The 21,274-nt window shown below is 49.7% G+C and overlaps 1 protein-coding gene across 2 annotated transcripts; it reads right to left on the bottom strand.

Moving 5' to 3' along the window:
- Positions 1-574: 574 nt before the first annotated feature.
- Naa40 (N-alpha-acetyltransferase 40, NatD catalytic subunit) lies at positions 575-15,414 on the bottom strand. 2 transcript variants are annotated; one of them, XM_032896459.1, is made up of 8 exons: positions 15,167-15,414; positions 9,653-9,748; positions 8,714-8,766; positions 4,858-4,953; positions 4,616-4,774; positions 4,391-4,474; positions 3,174-3,251; positions 575-2,940 (listed from the first exon to the last, which is right to left on the bottom strand). In XM_032896459.1, the coding sequence occupies exons 1-8, from the start codon at positions 15,170-15,172 to the stop codon at positions 2,799-2,801; spliced, it is 714 nt and encodes a 237-aa protein (XP_032752350.1). In that variant the 5' UTR covers positions 15,173-15,414; the 3' UTR covers positions 575-2,798. The 2 variants fall into 2 exon arrangements, with proteins under 2 accessions (XP_032752350.1, XP_032752351.1); XM_032896460.1 differs by having other exon boundaries at positions 1,385-2,940; positions 9,653-9,771; positions 15,167-15,410.
- Between the last annotated feature and the right edge of the window lie 5,860 nt (positions 15,415-21,274).

The following is a 21,274-nucleotide window of genomic DNA, read 5'->3' as shown; positions in this document are numbered from 1 at the left end:
AAAGGCCCCAACTTGCTATTGCTGACCCTTCTCCCCTAGATCCGCCTAGGCCCCCACCCACCGCCACACTGAGCAAGCATACGGTGATGTTCTCTGTCACAGGAGCTCTGAGCTCCAGCTCTCAGGACCACTTTCTGCCTCTGAACCTGTGCCTGGCAGAAGCCCAGCTTGGGGAGCAAGCTGTGTAACTCTGTCCTGCTACACTTTGCACTCTGTGAGGAGCGACTTCAGAGTCCTCACTGAAAACTTTGATGAGGAATATTCTGAGTAACACAGCAAACACAGCGACAAACTCATCCTTCAGCTCACTCAGAGCTCTGAACTCATGTCTGGGCACTGATGCCCAAAGTCAGTGCCTGGCTCAGGGCCTGCTCCAGGATGCCAAGCAGACAGTGTTCTGAACATCCCTAACCTCACCCCATAACTTCTGGGAAATGGCACAAACACAAGCACTTGGGCTCCATGAGACTTCCTCTGCAGGAAGGGTGTGGGGCCAGAACAGCCTCGTGCCTCCCAAAGCCAAAGCCGGCCACCCACTGCCCATGGCACCCACTATCTGGACACCATCCCAGCATCTGAACAAAGTATCTTTTTATTAATGACATACAAATAAAATGGATACAAAGAGACTTTTTCCCCTTTGCTTCCAGTGATAACAAGCTGCTAGGAAAAAAAAAAAAAATTACCTTCCAACTTTGATCTTAAAAACAAAAATACCCCCCAAACCTCCAGAAAGGGTTAAAAAGAACCATACACATTAAACATCAACAAAAATAACCTGAAATGGAATAGGTTCACTAAAACAAAACAAAAACCTTTAAAACCATTTTAACACACCTGGAACAAAAAACCAAAGAGCCTGGTACAGTAGACTAGACCTGCTGTTTCTCAAAATCAAGAGGGTGGTGGAAGAAGGAAGATGCCTGATAAACCACTGGGCTTAACACCCACAGGAGTAATCTGGTCTTGGCCAGCATCCCTTGGGTCCAGTGAAAGATCCTGAAGGGCCCTTTGGGATGGGGCCTGCAGAGGGTGGGGAACAGGGCAGGCACTGAGCACCATAAGAGTCCTGGTGCTGTGTGTCCAGTAACTGGAGACAAGACACTCAATTCACCTCACATGGGTTTACACTGGGGGGTCCTTCTGGACCCCTAAGTGGGAGGTATCAGAGATTCATGATCTAAGACAAAGATCAGGAAAGAACTCTTCCAAGCATGTTCCTATTTCATGATTCTTGGAAGGAGCCTACTAATTCCCTCTGGGCAGCCTCAACTCTCACCAGAGGTATAGCTCCCCCAGAAGCTAGCAAGCCAGACAAAGGTAGACCTATTCCAGTGTAAGCTGCTGCAAGGCCTTCTCCAAGGCAAGGCCAAGGCCTTGGGGTGCTCAACAGAGGACAGACCAGGTAAGAAAGGACCCTCTATGACCAGGCTACTGCACAAGCCAAGGATCTGGGTGAGAGGTGGTGACTGCTTTGAGGAGACTTGCCACAACAGATAGCCTGAGTCAAGCAGGGGGTCAGGTGAGCAGACTCTGAGGTCAGGATCAGAGTCTCAAAGAGCAACTGCACAAAGGCAAGCTCTCTCACATGCCTCCCAAGGCGGAACTCGGGGATGGCAATGGAGAAGTGGCAAGTGTGTTTTCCTAGGTGAGGATTTGGTTTTGCTTCCTTGAAGAATAGGATCCAGAGGTCAGAACAAGTTCACGTTCTGAGCCTGCATCCCCTGAGGAGGAAGGCCTTCTGGCTCTAGCCTGCCACTGCAGGGTGACACCCATGACAGGAAAGCAGTGGTGGCCACTGAAAGGCATCCCGGGGAAGCCAAGACAATTGCATGAGTGCCTCATTGAGGCAGTGAGGGATGGGGCTAGGGAGAACAGGCAAAGGGGCCTGCTGCTGGCTGGGGCTCCTCAGGCAGGGAGGGTGGCAGGGAAGCACCCTACCTTCAGAGAACTATCAGCACCAAGAACAGGAAGAAATGGATTCATATTCTGGGGGAAGACGAGGGGTTCCCTGATGTTACTCCCCTTGAGACTAAGAACAGAGGTATCTGGACTGAGAAGGAGGTGTGAGAACAGGCAGGACTTTGACTTCCTTCTTGAATAAAAAGGTCAAGTCAAGATCATGAAAATGCAGCAAAGTCCAAAGGCCCAGAGAGGCTATATCCCTATGACAAACATGTAAGTGAAGCTCTTCCTGGTCTTCTCTGCCTTACTGATAGTGATGGAGGCAGACTCCCTCCTGAAGTTGACTGGTCCCCTGAGATGCTACCCTGTGGATCTATAAGATCACGGCGCAAACCCCTGCACCTTAACATCAAGGGCTGCATGGTCTTTGAAAGAGCACTTTGTCCACAGAGAAAAGATGTCCAAGGTGCGCTGTGCGCCCAGATTTGCATCCAGTCCTTTCTGGGGACCAGCAAACCCCAGGCCTTTACAAACTGAGTATGAACATTCCATTTGTCCGTATGGGGCATGGTGTGCAGCCCTGTCAGGAATCCAGATGCAGACCAGAGGGAGCCTTCCATTTTAGGAGCCCAAGAACTAAGTAAGGAGGCAGTTACTACACAAGGCTGGGCTTGATGGCCAAGCTGTCATCCGCGCAGCACCCTGTCCTCGGTGCTCCCTCCTGGCACTCTTGCTTTTCCAGGAGGGAGGTGGAAAGGCAGTGGGGTCACTGCTCCCCAGGGTTCTGTGTTCTCAGGATAGGCCTGGCTCATGCAGAACTGGCAAGTAGCATAAGACCAGGGGAGAGGACAGGCCTAAGGAGAGTGACTTCCCTTGCAAGTGGTTCTAGGAGTTCAGTGGCAACAGCCACCACAGTGCCCGCCCGTGTGGGAGTGCTGACTGTCCCCAAACTTGGTCCTCCGGCTCAGGATCTCATAGGAGCAGTCCTCCCCACAGCAACCAGACATGCTGGGGGAAGAGTCATCAATGTCAAACCTGCAAGACAGACGGAGAAAGGCGTGCTGTCTGAAAGCTCAGTGCTTTGCTCTAACAGTTCTGAGACCTCTGGGATGGGGAATGAGGGCTAAGTCAGAAGGCACTGCAATATGATCTCAAAAACCCCAGAGCCTGTGGAGCACTGACTAGGGTCAGGAGGAGAACAAGCAGGCACCTGGGAACCAGCAAGAGGACCACCCTAACCACCCTGAGGGACCACACCAGAGCCTTACTGAAGTGCCTCCCGGAAGAACTGATAGGCGCCATGATTGTGTTTAAAAACAGTTAACATCACCTTCTTCATCTGTGTGCTGGAAGAAAGCAGAGGGAGCGTCTTTTAGAAACAGAATCAAACAGTCGGCTCAGTACTGTAGAACACTCAGGTCTTCCAGAGGATTGGAGTTTCCTTCCTAGCCATAGCCACAGGATAACTCATATCTACCTGCTTGTAGCTCAAGACCTAGTCTCTCACATCCTTCTGACCTCCGTAGGCACTGCACCCACATGGCACACACACGCACACACCAACACACATACACACAAACATACACAAAAGTGTGTATTAAAAAAAGGTTTGGGGGTTGGGGATTTAGCTCAGTGGTAGAGCGCTTGCCTAGCAAGTGCAAGGCTCTGGGTTCGGTCCCCAGCTCCGAAAAAAAGAAAAAAGAAGAAGAAGAAGGAAAAAAAAAAAGGTTTGGAGAAATGTCTCAGGAGTTGCAGAAGACCTGGGGTTAAATCTCTAGCACTGATATTAGGGTGCACAACCATCTGTAACCCTAGTTCCAAGGAATCTGATGCCCTCTTCTGGCCGCTAAAAGTACCAAGCACCAACACAGTGCCCATAAATACAGGAAAAATGTCCATATTTAAAAAAAAAAATCTCAAAAACAGGCATATTGGACACAATTTCTCATGCTTACAACATCAATGGTTGGAAAACTGAGGCAAGGGGATTTCCCTGGGTTAAAGGCTACCCTGGTCTAGAGTGAGACCCAGCCTCAAAAAACAAAAACGTATCAACAAAATACAGTGAATAAGCAGGGGCAGAGGCAGGCGAGTATCTGTGAATTCAAGGCCAGCCTAACCTACAGAGAGTTCCCGGACAGCCAGGGCCACACAGAAACTCTGTCTCAAATAACAAGGCGGGTGGGGGGTGGGGGGAGAAAATGCAGAAACTAAGTTCAGGTCTCCGCTCTCTCCTACTTCTTTCTAGCCTTCCTCCAGTCTGCAAAGATCTTGGGGACCCTGACACTAAGCCCCTCCTACCACAGCAGGTTGGTCAGAGTGCCTCAGTGTCAGGGGTCTGTCCCACTTGCCCTCTTAACGTGGAGCCACGGCAAAGCAGGGTCATCTTCCTGACAGGGTCTAGATGCCTTTTTCCTTGAGGAAGTCCAAGGAAACCACCTGCTCAGTGCAGTTCTTTCCACCCAGCCATGCCACAGCCCCTTACCTGTTGGCCATGAGCTGTAGGATCTGAATGAGGAACTTCCCTAGGCCTTTCCGTCGCACCTTGCTTTCCAACTGCACTTCATAGCTAACAGAGAAAGCAGAGGAGTGAGTGCCTAGACCCAATGGAGGAGCCTGCAGCCTCAGGCAGGCCCTAAGCCCAGAGAGGGCAGCCGGCTCTGCCACTTGCTTTCCTGCCCTCCACCCCACCGTAAACCTCGGTTCCTACCAGTACAGGACTTCATCCCCGCACTCCACATCAAATCGGAAGTGAGAAAAGGCAACTGGGATGGAATTGTTTTCCCAAGCAATGAGGTACCAGGCTCGGTCATCGGTCATTTCCTCCCGTTTTTCTCGGTCCTTCCAGCCCCACTCACTTTGCTCATACCTGGGGAGTTGGGGCAATCAGGACAGGGGGCCTTGGACGAAAGCCATTGGGTACAGGGTTGCCCTTGGTAGGGCCATGCTTACATCGTCTGCATATTGGTTTTGGTCAGGTCGAAGGCCCAATCCACAGTGGCTGGCTCCAATCCAGACACTCGCTTACATTCAATGGAGACATTCAACCTGAGAAGCAGACAGGAGGCATCAGGCCTGGGGCTCTCATCAGGACACTGCTATTCCTTCCTGAATGTCCGTCAGGGAGGCATGCCAGTCCCAGGTACCCTAAAAGGGAAAGCCAAGTTTTCCAGACCTAGAATTAACAACTGTCATCATATGGCCACCCTCCTGCCACAGGGCCTATTTCCTGGACTGCTTTGATCAGACTCCTCTGTCAACTGCTCTCTTTCTTGGCTACATTTTTGCTTTCCCCTCAGTTTCTAATAACACACCTAATAATATGTTACCAGAAACACTGTCTCCTAGCTGATTGTAAGCACACGTCCCTCTAACTCTAACCTCTGCCCTTCTCTCACTGGACTGTCAGAGGCCCAGGTCTCTCTTATCCACCTGTCATGCCTTTAAAAGCAGTTGGACGATCTGCGTCTTTCAAGACTGAAACCAAACGCCCTTCTGCAGCCCCGTCCCTGTGTCTGTTCTTCTTCCCCTAACACCCAATGGCGGCGGACATCTCATCACACAGGCAGAACAGGTCTAAAGCACTGCTCTACACATTAAGGCCCCTCTTTCCAAGAAGACTGAGAGAAATTAGTCCAAAAAACTCTAGTTAAAAAAAATGTGGGGGGTTGGGGATTTAGCTCAGTGGTAGGGCCCTTGCCTAGAAAGCGAAAGGCCTTGGGTTCGGCCCCCAGCTCAAAAAAAAAAAAAAAAAAAAAAAAAAAATGTGGAAGGAGTTGGATAACGCTCCAAAGGAAGACCAGTTGCTGGCTGCTCTTCCAGGGACGCTGAGTTTGGCACCCAGCACCCACCTCATTCATTCATGATGGCTTCTAACTGGAGCTCCAGATGCCCCTGGCCTCAGGACACTTGCATTCATGTGCACATACCCACATACATACATACAATTTGAAATGAAACAAATATTTATTTAAGTTACTGGGTGTAGTGCGACACACCTTTAATCCTAGCACTCAGCAGACAAACAGACTGACCGTGGGCAATCAGCCCAGTCTGCACATCAGGTCTACAGAACACAAGCTCCCTCCACGCCAGCCGAGGCTATAGTCTACACAGTGAGACCCTATCTGGAAAAACATAAAGCAACATGTGTGAGTGTGAGTGTGTGTGTTTGGGGGTGTGTGGGGGCTATGAGTGAAGACCCACTCGGAGGTCAGAGGATAACTTCAGGAAACAGGTTTTCTTCTACCATGGGTATCTGGGGATCAAATTCAAGTCATCAGGCTTATGTGGCAAGCACCTACCTGTGGAACTACCTCATCAGTGTTTTTGTCTGTCTGGAAACAGGGTTTCTATATGTAGCCCTAGCTGGCCTCACTGTGTAGACCAGGCCGCCTCTGCCTCCTGAGCATTGGGATTAAAGGTCTGCACCACCAACCACACCCCTGCCCACTAACCTTTTTTAAAGATTTATTAATTTATTATATATAAGTACACTGTAGCTGTCTTCAGACACACCAGAAGAGGGCGTCGGATCTCTTTACAGATGGTTGTGAGCCACCATGTGATTGCTGGGAATTGAACTCATGACCTCTGGAAGAGCAGTCGGGTGCTCTTAACCGCTGAGCCATCTCTCCAGCCCCACTAACCTTTTTTTTTTATTTCTTTTTGACACAGGCTCTCACTATGCACCTTAGAGTAACCTTGAACTCTTCTGCTTCGGCCTCCCAAATTCTAGAATGATAGGTCACCTGTCTAAAATTAAGCCTTTAAAGAATTCCCATACAGCATCTTTCACAAGCCTTTGACACAATCTTCACAATGGAAGTTCCCACTGGAATCAACTGTCATCTCTGCTGACCAGAAAGACCTTAACCTCCTGTCTTGGAAGAGCCTTCCCTCCCAAGTATCATTCATCCAAACCCAGCACTGCACCCATTAGCTAGAAAACACCCAAAGGTCAGCCTACATTCATCTGTACTTTTTTATTTTTGGTCTTCCCAGGTAGCTCGGGCTGGTCTTTTTTTTTTTTTTTTTTTTTTTTTTTTTTTTCGGAGCTGGGGGCCCAACCCAGGGCCTAGCGAGCTCTACCACTGAGCTAAATCCCCAACCCCCTCAGGCTGGTCTTGAATCAGTATGCAGCCCTCAAACTCACAGAAACCCCTCTGCCTGAGCTTCTCAAGTGCTGTCATGACATGCTGAAGAAGGACCATAGCTACAGGAACCATATGAAATGCAAGCTACGGAACAGCTAACCTACTATGTGCTTTGCCTCCAAGTGGGTCCAGATTTCTGGAAGTCAATAGACACACAGCACATAAAAAACACTAAGTAAAACCACAGGAGAGATCTCTAATCAGGCCACGACCTCCCAGAGACTGAGGAACAAAGCTGCCACAGGAACTGTTATGTGTCAGACCCCAGATGGGAAGATATGGTTGCCACGTAGCTGTAAAATGCCACAGGGCTTAGGAATTTACACAGCTGCCCCTCTACACCTGTTCACATCTCCTCAGCACACTTCAGCACTTTCTAGCAACATCCTAATTTCCAGGGACAATAATGAAAGGTCCAACCACTCTTTACCATAACACAGAGGAAGTGTGACCTCTGACCTCCCTGAGCCAAGGCAGCACAGCACAGAATAAAACGGGAGGGCAAAGGAAAAGGGCTTGCAACCTAGACCCAAATGCCACCTGAGATGGCAGTCACAACAGCCATATTCACTGTAGGCAGGCTCCATGAATCAGAGCTTTGGGTCTAAGCCTTCTCCTAAGGAGAACCATTAGACCCCAATCTTTTTTTTCTTTCTTCTATTTTGCTCTTTAATTTTTTAAAAGACTTGTTTTATGTATATGAGTACACTGTCTCTGTCTTCAGACACACAGAAGAGGACATCAGATCCCATTACAGATGGTTGTGAGCCGCCATGTGGTAGCTGGGAATTGAACTCAGGTCCTCTGGATGAGCAGTCAGTGCTCTTAACCATGGAGCCATTGTTCTTTGATTGTTAAGACAGTATCAGTACCTTACTATATAGTCTAGACTAGTCTCAAACTCATGATCCTTCTGCCTCTCCAAGCCAATTTTTTTAAAAGATTTATTTATTTTTGTGTGTGTCAATACTCTGTCCCACTCTTTAGACACAGACAAGTTTTCTGTTGCTGTTGTTCTGCTCTGTTTTTTGAGACTGCCACCTTTATGTATTCCTGGCCATCTTGGAACTCACTTTGTAGATCAGGCTAGCCTAGAACTCAGAGATCCACCTGCCTCTGCCTTCTGAGTGCTAGGATCAAAGGTGTGAGCTAACACTGCTCAGCTCAAGCCAAGTTTTTGGACCCATTTCTGATTACAAAACTAGGCAAGCCAGGCTAAGAACTTTAACCAGTGTTAAACGGCCAGCATATTATATACTATATACTCAAGGAAGAAGCACTGAATTGGGAATCAGAAACTCCTTCAGATGTGAGGGTACTGTATAAACCCAGAAACGTTATTCATATTTTCTGAGCCTCAGGTTCCCAATCATAAACTATGACAGCAGCCGACAAGTTTCCAAGTCTTATTAGATTCTTTGAACAAAGAAAGATATAAGTCTTAGAAGGCTATCAGTGTGCACTCATACAACCTCAATTACACACAATGCTTGCACACCCATCAATTCCCGCATCACCTTAACTGGGAGACTGACTGCATCAACCAGAGGCAACAGCCAGTTGCTGCTGTCTCGTAAGGGAGAACTCTGGAGGAGTGAACTCTGGAGAGTGGAGCAGCAGGTGACATGTCAGGAACGCTAAGCACAACTCACCCATTGCGGTCGTACTTCTTGAAGACTGGGAATGCCTCCAGAGGGTCTCCAAGCTGTGGACAGAGGAGACACAGACGAAGGAAGACGACACTGATGAGGAGGTGGGAAACCACCAATGTGGTGAAAGAACAAACAGCACCGGCCTGGGGCACAGTGCCTGCCCCCGTGCCACTAACCCAGGAAAGAAATGAGGACTGCTTAAATATCTCAGGAGCAAGAGTGCCAACCACCTACAACTGACCGTCACCAAGATAGAAAATCACTGCAAAGGCACAGCCATTTACCAATGTGGAGATTAACAAAAATTAACATATTGGGCTAGAAAGATGGTTCAGGAATTCTGCACTTGCAGAAGGACTGGGCCCATTTCCCAGCACCCATATAGGACAGCTTACAACTTTCAGTAACACTAGCTCCAAGGGGTATTAAAGCTTCTGCCCTACAGACACCTACATTCATGTGCACCCCCTACCCCATAATTAGGAGGACATGTGAAATACAGCATGATGCAGATGTAGGAAGGTAATTAGGAGGACATGTGAAATTCAGCATGATGCAGATGTAGGAAGGCTACCAAGGCCGAACGCCTCAGGCTCAGTGTGAAAGCTCCCAGCCTCACTCCCACAACTGATCCACATCTAACAGTCCCAGGGACCAGGCCAGTGAAGCCGCCTTGGGTGAAGCAGCACTTACAGTACCCATGGGCAGCCAGGAACCTCTGAAAGAAGGAAGGGTTAAGAACCACGTGCCATGTCTCAAGAGAGGGTTCCTCACCCAAACAATCTCCACTTCAGGAAGACCTGTATCATTTCCACACAACCCTCAACACCTGAACCAACCACGGCCCCTCCTCCCAATCCATGTGGGACAGTGCCACAGATCTGCCACTGGGTGGCGCCAAGAAGTCAAATAAAGAAGCAAGTTAAAGTTGAGAGTCACCCTGTTGGCTGCATCCACTTTGGCACAGACCGCGTCCATGGCCGCTCTCTCCTCCAATCGCTTCTGCTTCTTCTCTTTGGCCTTGCTCGACTTTCTCTGCAACAAGAAAAACACCACCACTGGAAGGGCTATGGCAAATTCCGTCAGAGGAACCCAAGGGGTCTCGAACTGGTTAACCTGACCTGAATGTGTGGCCCAGCAGCAGATCTGCACATTTACTTAGGAAGGCAGCTCCTTCCTAAGGAGGAAATGTTCACTCTCAGGAACATTTAGGGGAACTTTCTGGAGTCTGAAGTAGCCCCAGGCAGCATTTCTTTAAAGTGTCTTCTGACTATGAGACACAACCCTGTGGAAGCAATTCAGAACCACTCCCAGAAGCTCTGCCCAGCCCAGGCTAAGTGGCAGCCACACTATGCACCTGCTGATGTCAAGGGTGGACTGAAGGCCTCATGGGTTCACCTCAGGGCAGAAGTTCCACACGGTCAGCAAGACCAAGTTGCAGGGGCATGATCGCAGGGATGGGAAGAGAAGTTGTCCCTTGTATCTTAATCAGACCCTATGTGAAGGCTAATATGGGGCTCTTTCAAAATCCCTCTTCTCCCTGCTTTTTTTTTGGGGGGGGCACAGGAAGAGGGTGGTTTCATACAGTAGCTCAGGCAGGCCCCCAACTCAGCAGTAATCACCCTGTCTCAGCCTCCCAAGTGTTAGGATTACAGGCGTGAGCCACAACCCCCACTTTTCATCAAAAGTTGTTTTCTACTCTTTCCCTGCTGGGTCCTAGAACAAAACCGCATCATGCCCTGGTCTAAGAGTAAAGCCTCCAGTCCTGCCTGGTGCTATTGTCACCAGGGCAACAGAAGGGTGCTTGATGATGCCTTCTTGTTCACCCTTCCAGGGAGGACTGGACAGCCCAGATCTCCTGACTCCAGCCACACATCTCCCACAGCTCACTGGAGAGAGGTCAAATACGCCAATACCAATGTGACCATGGCACTGCCTGGCCCCAGGATAGGGCATTGAACAATACACATTCACATGAATTGAAAACCAGCTGTTAAACAGATGGGCAAGCTCCAAAGCATAACTTCAGCCTGGATGTTCAAAGGAACAGCACTGCTTAGCGTGGGCTTCAGCATCAGAAGGTTAAAGAATTAAGACCCTGACAGGCAGATGCCAGCACCAGCTACTTCCCATCACTGTGCCAGGAGCCAGGCTAGCTCTCATGTCTCACCTCTCCTGAGAGGAAAGGCACAGAGACTAGAGCACGTTTCTGTTGGTCTCTGTGGTGCTGGTAAGGATAGAGGTCAGGGCCTTGTGCATGCCAGGCCAGTGGTCTAGCATTCAGCTATACCCCCGGCTTGAGGCTGTTTTCAGAGTGCAAATGGAAACAGAAGTGGTCCCACTAACGGGTTTCCCAGGATTCGTTTTCCCTTGAATTTAGGCTTCAGCACCACACTGGAGTCCATTAACAAAGGACTTTCACAGAAATACACAGGTCAAGGCTCAGAGCAGAAGCCATTCTTCCCTTTATACGTTAAGAATCTGAGGTCCGGGGTTGGGGATTTAGCTCAGTGCGCTTGCCTAGCAAGCGCAAGGCCCTGAGTTCGGTCCCCAGCTCCAAAAAAAAAAAAAAAAAAAAAAAAAAAAGAATCTGAGGTCCAAGGGAACATGACTCATGCACAGATCCCCAGACATTAAGTGGCCAAAAGGAGACAACCTGAGGGGCCAGGCCGCAGAGGCAGCATTTGTCTCCATGGGCAGAAGCACATCTAGACTTGAACTCGGTCACCAAATAGATAAAGCTGGGGGCCTCAAGCACGCTCAGACAGCCACTCAGCAACTGATTTCTTCATGTCCATTACCTGAGAACCAATTCCCAACAGTGCCACCTCATAACCACCTCCATGCTAAGGTGGAGGCAGGGAAAAGAGAAACAGTAGATAAGTCCCCAGAGCTTCACCACAGAGCATCAGGAACACGAGTTTTCCATCAGCCAGACAAGGCCATGCCCCACCTGCCACCCCAAATGACCATTTGAACATCTCCAGGGAAACTGGGATGCTAGCCTATCTTCACCTTCGCAAGTAGATTTAAGCTCCCTTCTCCATCCTGCCAAGCCAACAGACTGTAGGACTGCTGGGCTGCCACATAACACACTGTGGGGCGAGATTAAAGGTGCTGGAAACCAGGATTCCCAGGATCCCCAAAGCACAAAACCTGGGTTCTTCCACAACACCTCATTTCTGAACACAGGAACACGGTTTCTGAGACTTATGCAGGCTGACTGGCAAACCAGGCAACCCTCAAAATGAGGCCCAAGGCCACCACCGAGGAGACGGAGATAATGGACAACACTTCTTAAGCACTTGGCCACTAGCAGAGTGAGGGGTGGAGGCAGGCTGGGCCACACAGGCAGGGGCTCCTCTGCAACTCCAGCCAACACCAGTCAGAGTGGTCTCCCACTGTTCCAATTAGCGTCACTGAAGCCTTGTGGAGGTAAGGCTGTCCTACAGGGACACAGGACAACTTGCTAATTAAAGTGGGAAATAAGCACAGTGAGCAGTAAAGCTTCTTGTGGCTAAGTGTCTCTCCCAAGGGAGCTTTATATAATAAAGAGTGTGGGCTTCTGAGTCCAGAGACCTGGATTTGATTCTCAACTCTTTCACTTAATAGCTGTGACTTTATGCATGTTACTTAAAACCCTTTTGGCAAGTTATTCAATATGTCAGAACCTCAGTTTCCTCAACCATAGAACAGAGCTAATAATTCCCACACCAATACTCAAAGGGCTGCCTTATAGATAAAATGGTACTATGCACTGGATATAAACTCTTTCTAGCTATAGATATGCTAGGCCCAAAGCTTATTCACAGCAACTATGTCACACTGAGCTACATCTTCAGCTTTAAATGGTCCCTGTTTACAGGAACCCACTAGTGTCAGACACTCTGCCAGTGCATTCTTTGAGGGGGCTGCAGGATCTCCTATAGCTCAGGTTGGTTCCTAACTGGCTATGTAGCTAAGGATGACCTTCTGCTCCTCCTGCCTCAACTCACTCAGTTTTATGAGGTGCTAGGGATCAAACCCAGTGCCTCATGCATGCCAGGCAGGTGCTTCATAGAACAGCTATATGCCCAGCCCTCTGCCTCTGCTTTTCTGAAGAGGATGTGTCAGTCAGTGGAGCTGTGAGAACAAGCTACTAACTCAAGTCACAGAACCATAGAGTTCTGGCGGGTCTTACCGACCTCGGCTGGACTCAGCTCCACCAGGCTAGGGTAAATCTACCTTACTTACCAGTATGTGTTCATTCAGTGTCTACGAACAGGAGGCCCAGACTCAAATTCAGGCTTGAACCCTAAAGTATACATCCCTCCCATGACATCACACGTGGCTCATGTTGATGCTATATAAATACTGCTTTCCCCAGAAATACTGATCTCCCCTTATCAGTCTGAGGTTTGACATCACTTAGACCTCAGGGTCAGTGCTTCCATCCGGCTGGCGCTGGCAATGGGAGAAACGTATGCTCTAACTCAAACCCAGCGAGTAGCAGAACCCTGAGAGGTGCTATTCCACCTGCTCCCACTATCACTCAGCCTGGGTAAAGAAGTGGGGTACTGCCTAGGGGAATGGGTGGTGACTATTAGGAACAACTTCTAGCTATACAGGTGGGGCACGGAGGCGGGGCCGGAGGAGAGTGATGGGAGGATTCCAGACTGGATCCAGTGAGGGTCATTCAAGTCTCTACTGCCTTGAGTTTTAGGTCAGCAGACAGACTGATGGGAGTTGTTGTGAGAAACATCTCCACAGTATGAGCAACAGATGGGGACCCAAAGCAAGCCAAGTCTACAGTGCACCTGAGCCCCATGACTTCAGTGCCACCAATGAATAAGTCCAGAACCTGAGACTTGTTACCTTTTTTGCTGAGGGCTTAGTCTGCAATGGCTGACTCTGGGCAAAGAGTTAATGAGTGACACTAGAAACCTGATTTCATTTAGTTTCAACTGGGGCCTGGGATTGCTCATTAAAATCCAAGTTAAATATGCCTAGGTCTCTCAGCCTTGATTTTCTTCACATTAGGTAAACAGGAGTAAAAAATACTGCCTGAACTATGGCAAATGTTTTGGGAGGTTTGGGGGTTTTTGTGAAGATTGAACTCAGGGTCTCACATATGCTAAGTGCACACATTACCACGGAGCTATAGAACCCCAGACCACCCAAGTCTTGTTTTGACATGGATTCCTAAAAAAGTGTTTGACACAAGCTAGACTTTTTTGTCTAATAAACTGATTTGTTTGTAAGAGAGGGAAAAATCTAGGTTAGAGACAGTAGGGACAAACCCAATGGGATAAAAATAGCACCGGTCTATTTTGGATCACTGAAGTGAGGTTGAGACTATAAGTAAAACAGCAGCTACCGCTTAAAGGCACCTAGTGGGTTATTTACATCCACTTTCTCATTTATTTCCACCACCATCCTAAGAGGGAGGTCACATGCATCACACCAACAGGAATAAAATCAAGCAAGGCCTCATCACCTGCAGTGTCGTGCCGCTAGCCATTAAAGATGGGGCTGCCACTGAGGCACATCTAGTTCCAAAGTCAGGACTCCCTAAGGGTGCTGCAAATTCGACATGAACCCTAAGGAGAGCTCGTTACATTTCTAGGAGGTGCTTTTACCCAACCCTAGATCTGCACATCCCAGGAAAGGGCATACAAATGCATCTTCTTGCTGTCAGACCATTAACAGGTGGTTGCTATACTTCCAGGCTGGGACTATTAACCATCCATCCTCCCGACTCATCTGAACGTCTCCACCCCCTCTTCCATTGCAAGCCACCTGCAGTGATGTGACTAGGAGCAATCCAACTTCTAAGATCCACTTTACTGCAGCCAGAAGCTGAACGGGCATGCTTGCGTGGAAAGGCAGGCTATGTTTCATCTGGAGCAGGAGGAAGCTGGTAGCGCCGGTTCAAAAGTGTAGGGGAATCGGCTGGGTAGAGACTTGAGCAGCGGGAAACAAATGCCATAGGGACTCCGGAGTCGCCGGATGGGGTCCAGAACCCAAGCCATTACCAAGCCATTATCAGTGTGACCTTGGCCATGCGCCTTCTTGCCTCCCGGCCTCAGTTCTCTACAAGTCCGGGTGACAGGAAACCGCTAGGACCGTGACAGCCAGATGATGGGTGTCTTCAAGGAGCAAGGGGCTAACGTCAGGGACTCAACAGGAGCTCGGGAGTGGAGAGGCCCTTTCGGGGGTCAGAGAGGCAGGAAGGGACAGAGAAGAGCGGGGTGTTGAGGGGGAGGAAGAAGAGGATTCCCGGAGGTTTTCTGGACTAGGCTCAAAGCGGGGACTTTTACAATGAGGCGTGGGGCAACTCTGGTCAAGTGGGGGCCGGGGGTCACGTGAGGCTGTAGGGGGGTCACGGTCACGTGAGGGGGTTCAAGAAACAATGAGGACTCAGAGGATGACCTGCATCTGTAGACTTCCCATTACTTCTCCAGTCTCACTTACCCCCATGGTGGCGGTGGCGGCGGCGGCAGCGACCCTCGGCTCCCCTTCTAGCACTTGCCGGTAGGGAGGCGGCAACGGCGGTTCCCGGTCGACAGCGAAGCGGCGGGCAGCGCACTACGCATGCGTCTCGCAAAACCCCCGCGCGTCCTAGCCGGCCCCGCGCCGGCGCAGAACCGGACAAGAGTGGGCGGCGAGCGCGAAGGCGCGCAGGTGGAACGGTTGCCGTGCGCGCGGAGGGCCTGAGAACAGAAAGGCGGGAGGCGCGGCGGAGCGTCGCGCTAGGAATGACGCGCACGCGCCGGCCCCGCCCCCTCGACAGTTCGCGTCTGTAGCTATGGCAACGACCACGCGGAGCGGAAGGGCGCGCGCTGGCCTACAGCAGCTCCCCTTGGAGCCTCTTGGTGGGCGGTAGTGCCGGCTGCCTTCGCCCGGGCGCGCGGGCACAGCCAAAAGTCTGGAAGCCTTCTGGCCTTCTAGAAGCTGACCCTTGGCATGCCTTTCCTAACAAGTTCTGTTATTCCTTCATCCTGCTCAACATTCATTCACACAACATTAAGGTGTATATACACTGCTAAACCCAGAGGATTCAGAAGTTGCTGTAGTCCTAAACTTCGCTGTTTATAGGGAAAACGGGCTTGTAACTCCTGTGTAAGTGTTTCTTTTTAAAGGCTGCTGTTAAATAAGACCTCAGGTGTTCTGGGTCCTATTTATTTCAGTTTGAGCAGATGTCTGGGTAGTGTGACCTCCACATGACCTGCATGGGACTCACCTGGGGAAATGGAGCAATTTGCAAACCCTGGGACTAACCCTGGAATCTGGGGTGGAGGTGCGAATCAGAGTCTTAGCTTTCTTGTGATTTTTATTTTGTCTGGCTTGGCTTGGGTTGGTCCTCATGAACCCCCAGCCCTGTACTGAGGGTCAAATTCAAGGTTTCACACCTGGTAGAAGAGTTCTGTTACTGAGCTACAACCCCCACCCCAGAGTCTTCACTAGTGCATAAAAAAAAATTAGAACGCCCTCGCTCCAGTCTTAAACCTAACAGATTTTTCAGATTTTAATCATTATCCTACATTTATTGCTCAGAGAAGTTGTAGCCCGGGCAACATGCAGTCGGTGCCTACTGCAGCGGTAGGCGCTGTTTCAGACAGCAAACAATACCAAGTTGATGTGGTGGCTATACCGGTGATCCCAGTACTATGGAGACAGAGGTTGGAGGACTGCTTAGAGTTGGAGGCCATGGGGCTGGAGAGATGGCTCAGAGATTAAGAGCACTGGCTGCTCATCTAAAAGAGCCAGGTTCCCAGCACTCGCAGGGCAGCTTAGAACTGTCTAACTCCAGTTCCAAAGGATCTGACACAGTCACACAGACACCTTCAGGCAAAACACTACACATATGATAAATAAAAGACACTTTTCTTAAAGTTTGAGGTCATATTGATCCGTGTAACAAGTTTTAGGCCAGGCCAGCCTGAGCTATCTAGTGAAACTCCTCCCAGAAAATAGGAAAAGGAAATGAGAAAGAAGGGTCGGGGGGATGATAGCTCAACAGTTAAGACCACTGGCTGCTCTTCCGGAAGATGGGGCTTCACTTCAGGCATTCAACCTGTTGACTCACAGTTGTCTGTAACTCCAGTCCCAGAGGATCTCCACAGACATGGCATGCACACGGTGCCTCGAGATAAGCAAGCACTTATACGTAAAAATAAGTGCTGGGTGGTGGTGGCTCAGGCCCTTAACCCCAGCACTCGGGAGGCAGAGGCAGGTGGATCTCATTAGTTTGAGGCCAGCTTGGTCAATAGAGCAAGTTCCAGGACAGCCAGGGCTATGCAGAGAAATCCTATCTTGAAAAACCTAACTAACTAAATAAAAAGTTTTTTTTGAAAACTTTAAAAAAGCAGAGAGAGAGAGAGAGAGAGAGAGAGAGAGAGAGAGAGAGAGAGAGAGAGAGAATCAAACAAAAAAACTGCTGGTATTTTCTAGAAAGGAGAGGATAATAAGCCAAATAAATAAATAATAGATACAGAATATTATGTGTGCTCGGTTACATTAAGGAAAGTATAGCATGCATCGGGAAAGGATTTATATCTAGGATGCTTAAAAAAGTCAACACGAGGTGGTGGTAGTTGAAACAAGATCTTTAGAGAGTAAGAGACCAAGTCATGAGGAGCAGGCCAGGGCATTCCGGGTAGGGGATCAAAGAGCCCAAGACGTTTACCTGCAAGTGGGAATGCTATTAGTTAACACTCCGGGTATCAAGTACAGTGTGGCCAGAGCAGAGAGGATCTGCAGGAGCATGATATGAGGAGGACTCAGGCAGGTAAGAAGTGTTTCCTTTGGAGTTCATAGGTTTGCAAAGACTTGGGGATTTAGACCACTGCTGGAAAGTTTGAGTAGAGGAGCGGCCAGATGGCTTTGGTGTTCTGAGGCCCACTGGGCTGCTGATTTGATAAGGGATATATAGTTTAAGCAAGGTTCCAGGAAGAGGAGTCAGTGCTGTAACCAAGGCAAGGAGTGAGAGGCCCCACCACAGTCAAGTGGGAAAAAGTCAGGGGGCAATGTGCACTGAGAGCAGAGACAGGAGGATTTGCTGCAGAGTGGATGTGGGGTGCAAAGGAGGTATCAAGATCCATCCCTTCAGGGTTGGGGATTTAGCTCAGGGGTAGAGCGCTTGCCTAGGAAGCACAAGGCCCTGGGTTCGGTCCCCAGCTCTGGAAAAAAAGAACCAAAAAAAAAAAAAAAAAAAAAGATCCATCCCTTCTAGGGGTGCAGTGGGGTGGGGAGGAGCAGGAATTCTGTATTTGTGTTTGTTTGTTTTTTAACACAGGGTTTTTCTGTATAGCCCTGGAACTTGCTCTGTAGACCAGGCTGGGCTCAACTCACTGGCCTCGAACTCAGATCTGCCTGCCTCTGCCTCCAGAGTGCTGGAATTAAAGGCATGTGCCACCACCACCTGACTAGGAATTCTAGTAAATGTTATATAAATCCACCAACAGAATATGAAAACCATAAATGAATCTGCAGTCGGCTCCTTACCTGGAGGTCAGAGAATGTGCTGCTGATGGTCACAGCTAACACTCTGGAGACCAGACCACTAGGACAGGGCACTGAGGTGGGTGGGTAGAGAGGACTTCTGAGCAAACTTTTGGAGGACAAGGCAGGAGTCCAGCAGAAAAACCTTCCCATGGCTGGCTTTTCTCCTGTCCTCTCCTTAAGTCACTGTCATGACCAGCCCTTTCTCTACTGATCCCGTCTCCACATGCTTTCTGCTACCCTCACCCCACTCTGTGGGACTCGTCTTGCTTTTGGGATTTTGCTGTGTTGGCGAGTGAAGGCAGGGCACACTGATTCTCCTGTAAGCTATATCCCCAGCCCTACTGCAAGTAATCCATTCAACCCCTCCCCGACCCAAGCCACCCGAAAAGGCCCAATATCTGATTATTGTCCCCAAGGCAGCATTTTCTCTTGGTTCTTGCCTTGATCAGGACTTTCTTGTGCTTGGTCTGGACAGAGCCTGCCTTAGAGTCCGACCAGCCTCCTGGTAAACCCCTCCCTTGCTACCTGTTTGTTTTCTTGCTTAACATTTTGTTTCTTCTCCTTTCTTTTCTTTTTTAGTTTTTCAAGACAGGGTTTCTCTGTATAGCACTGGCTGTCCTGGAACTCACTCTGTAGACTAGGCTGGCCTCAAACTCAGAGACCCACCCGCCTCTGCCTCCTGGGTGCTGGGACTAACGGTGTGTGCCAGGGCCACCCAGCAGTTAACTTTTCCAGGACTAGACTTCCTTATTTGTGAATGCGACCACTACACCAATCCTCCTCTTCCAAGGGTGGTCGTAATGATTAAATGAGGGCTACAAGGCCTGACAAGAAAAGGCTCTCCTTCCCCTCTTCTCTGACCGACATCCTCCCATTTTGAAGATGCTTTCTGTGAACACCTCATTAACCATTTCCCTATGGTTGAAGAACCCCTCCTCCATTCTCATTCTCTCTGACGTCATGGGCAGGGATATTAATCCCTGGTCTCTCCCATGTCTGGAGGGTCCCTGGCAGTTCCTTCTACCCGCCTGCTGGATTTCTGCCATTTTTCTTGACAATGGGTCTCATGTAGCCAAGCTGGCCCCAGATCTGCTACAGAGCTCAGCTGTCCTTGAGCCTCTGACCTCCTTGCTGGGGCTTCAGGTGAGGCAGCACACCTGACTCTCCTTCCTCCCTTTCTTCTAAAGCAGCCGCTCCTCCAAACACCCGGAGGCCTCAGGCACCCATTTATTCTCCTGCTCAATGTTGCCTTGTCCCAGGCAACATTGTCCCAGTAAGAGAGGGAAGGGTGTGTGTGTGTGTGTGTGTGGTGTGTGGTGTGTGTGTGTGTGGTGTGTGGTGTGTGTGTGTGTGTGTGTGGTGTGTGTGTGTGTGTGTGTGTGTGTGTGGTGTGTGTGTGTGTGTGTGTGTGTGTGTGTGTGTGTGTGTGTGTGTGTGTGTGTGTGTGTGTGTGTGTGTGTGTGTGTGTGTGTGTGTGTGTGTGTGTGTGTGTGGTGTGTGGTGTGTGTGTGTGGTGTGTGTGTGTGTGTGTGTGTGTGTGTGTGTGTGTGTGGTGTGTGTGTGTGTGTGTGTGTGGTGTGTGTGTGGTGTGTGGTGTGTGTGTGGTGTGTGTGTGTGGTGTGTGTGTGTGTGTGTGGTGTGGTGTGTGTGTGTGTGGTGTGTGTGTGTGTGTGGTGTGTGTGTGTGTGTGTGTGTGTGTGTGTGTGTGTGTATGTGTGTGTGTGTGTGTGTTGTGTGTGTGTGTGGTGTGTGTGTGTGTGTGTGTGGAATGTGTGTGTGTGGTGTGTGTGTGTGTGTGTGGTGTGTGTGTGTGTGTGTGTGTGTGTGTGTGTGGTGTGTGTGTGTGTGTGTGTGTGTGGTGTGTGTGGTGTGTGTGTGTGTGTGGTGTGTGTGTGTGGTGTGTGTGTGTGTGTGTGGTGTGTGTGGTGTGTGTGTGTGTGTGTGTGTGTGTGTGTGTGTGTGTGTGTGTGTGTGTGGTGTGTGTGTGTGTGGTGTGTGTGTGTGTGTGGTGTGTGTGTGTGTGTGTGTGTGGTGTGTGTGTGTGTGTGTGTGTGTGTGTGTGTGGTGTGTGGTGTGTGTGTGTGTGTGTGGTGTGTGTGTTTGTGTGTGTGGTGTGTGTGTGTGTGGTGTGTGTGGTGTGTGGTATGTGTGTGTGTGATATTTGGTGTGTGTGTGTGTGTATGTGTGTGTGTAGTGTGTGTGTGTGAGTGTGTGTGTGTGTGGCTGTATGTGTGTAAATGAATATGTGGTGGTGTGGTGTGTGTGTGTGTGTTGTGTGGTTGTGTGGTGTGTGTGTGTGTGTGTGTGTGTGTGTGGTGTGTGTGTGTGGTGTGTGTGTGTGTGGTGTGTGTGTGGTGTGGTGTGTGTGTGTGTGTGTGTGTGTGTGTGTGTGTGTGGTGTGTGTGTGTGTGTGTGGTGTGTGTGTGTGTGTGTGTGTGTGTGGTCCTAGCCTGTGTGTGTGTATAGGTGTGTGGGTGTGTGTGTGGTGTGTGTGTGTGGTGTGGTGTGTGTGAGAATGGAGAGGCATCATGTGGGGTGAGCGTGTGTGGGGTGTGGTGGTGTGTGGGTATGTGGTGTGGTGTGTTTGTGTGTGTCTGTCTGTGTGTGGTGTGTGTGTGTGTTTGTGGTGTGTCCTCAGGACGACCTCCTACCACCCCATGTGAGGTGCTTCAGCCCAGAACACACTCAGTTCCTTCCTAACTTTCCTGTGCTCTGCTTGCCCTGGCTACTGCGACTCTAGAGTCGCTGCTCTACAGGTTTTGCGGGGAAGCCACTCTCCTTTCTGCTCGCATCCTACCCACTCTGCATTGCAAGCTTATGGCTCCCCCTACTCATGCTCAAAAGAGCCTCATCAACTCCAGTGTGATTCTAATCTCCGTATGTACTCTCTCTCCTTCACTCCACGCAGCCCTGTTTCCATGAGGTGAACTTCTAGGTCAGCTAAAGGCCTGTCAGGGAAGCTGTTTGTCTATAACCCCAGACCTGAGGGTGAGGAAGCTGCACGGTGGAGTCAGCTTTGTCTTCCCTATTTAGTCCTGACACCACACATCACAGACATGGCCCCTTTTGCTCTGA

Source organism: Rattus rattus, chromosome 2, assembly GCF_011064425.1.
Source record: "Rattus rattus isolate New Zealand chromosome 2, Rrattus_CSIRO_v1, whole genome shotgun sequence".
In the NCBI taxonomy this organism is placed as follows: domain Eukaryota; kingdom Metazoa; phylum Chordata; class Mammalia; order Rodentia; family Muridae; genus Rattus; species Rattus rattus.
This window is presented reverse-complemented; position numbering and strand designations above follow the sequence as displayed.

What these genes read in the sequence shown, in the direction of transcription:
- Naa40 (XM_032896459.1), bottom strand. An exon ending in AAGTGGATGCAGCCAACAGG is followed by an intron (nt 8,767 to 9,652) that starts GTGACTCTCAAC and finishes CTCTGTCCACAG; the next exon opens with CTTGGAGACCCTCTGGAGGC. An exon ending in CTACAGCTCATGGCCAACAG is followed by an intron (nt 3,252 to 4,390) that starts GTAAGGGGCTGT and finishes GCTTTCTTCCAG; the next exon opens with CACACAGATGAAGAAGGTGA.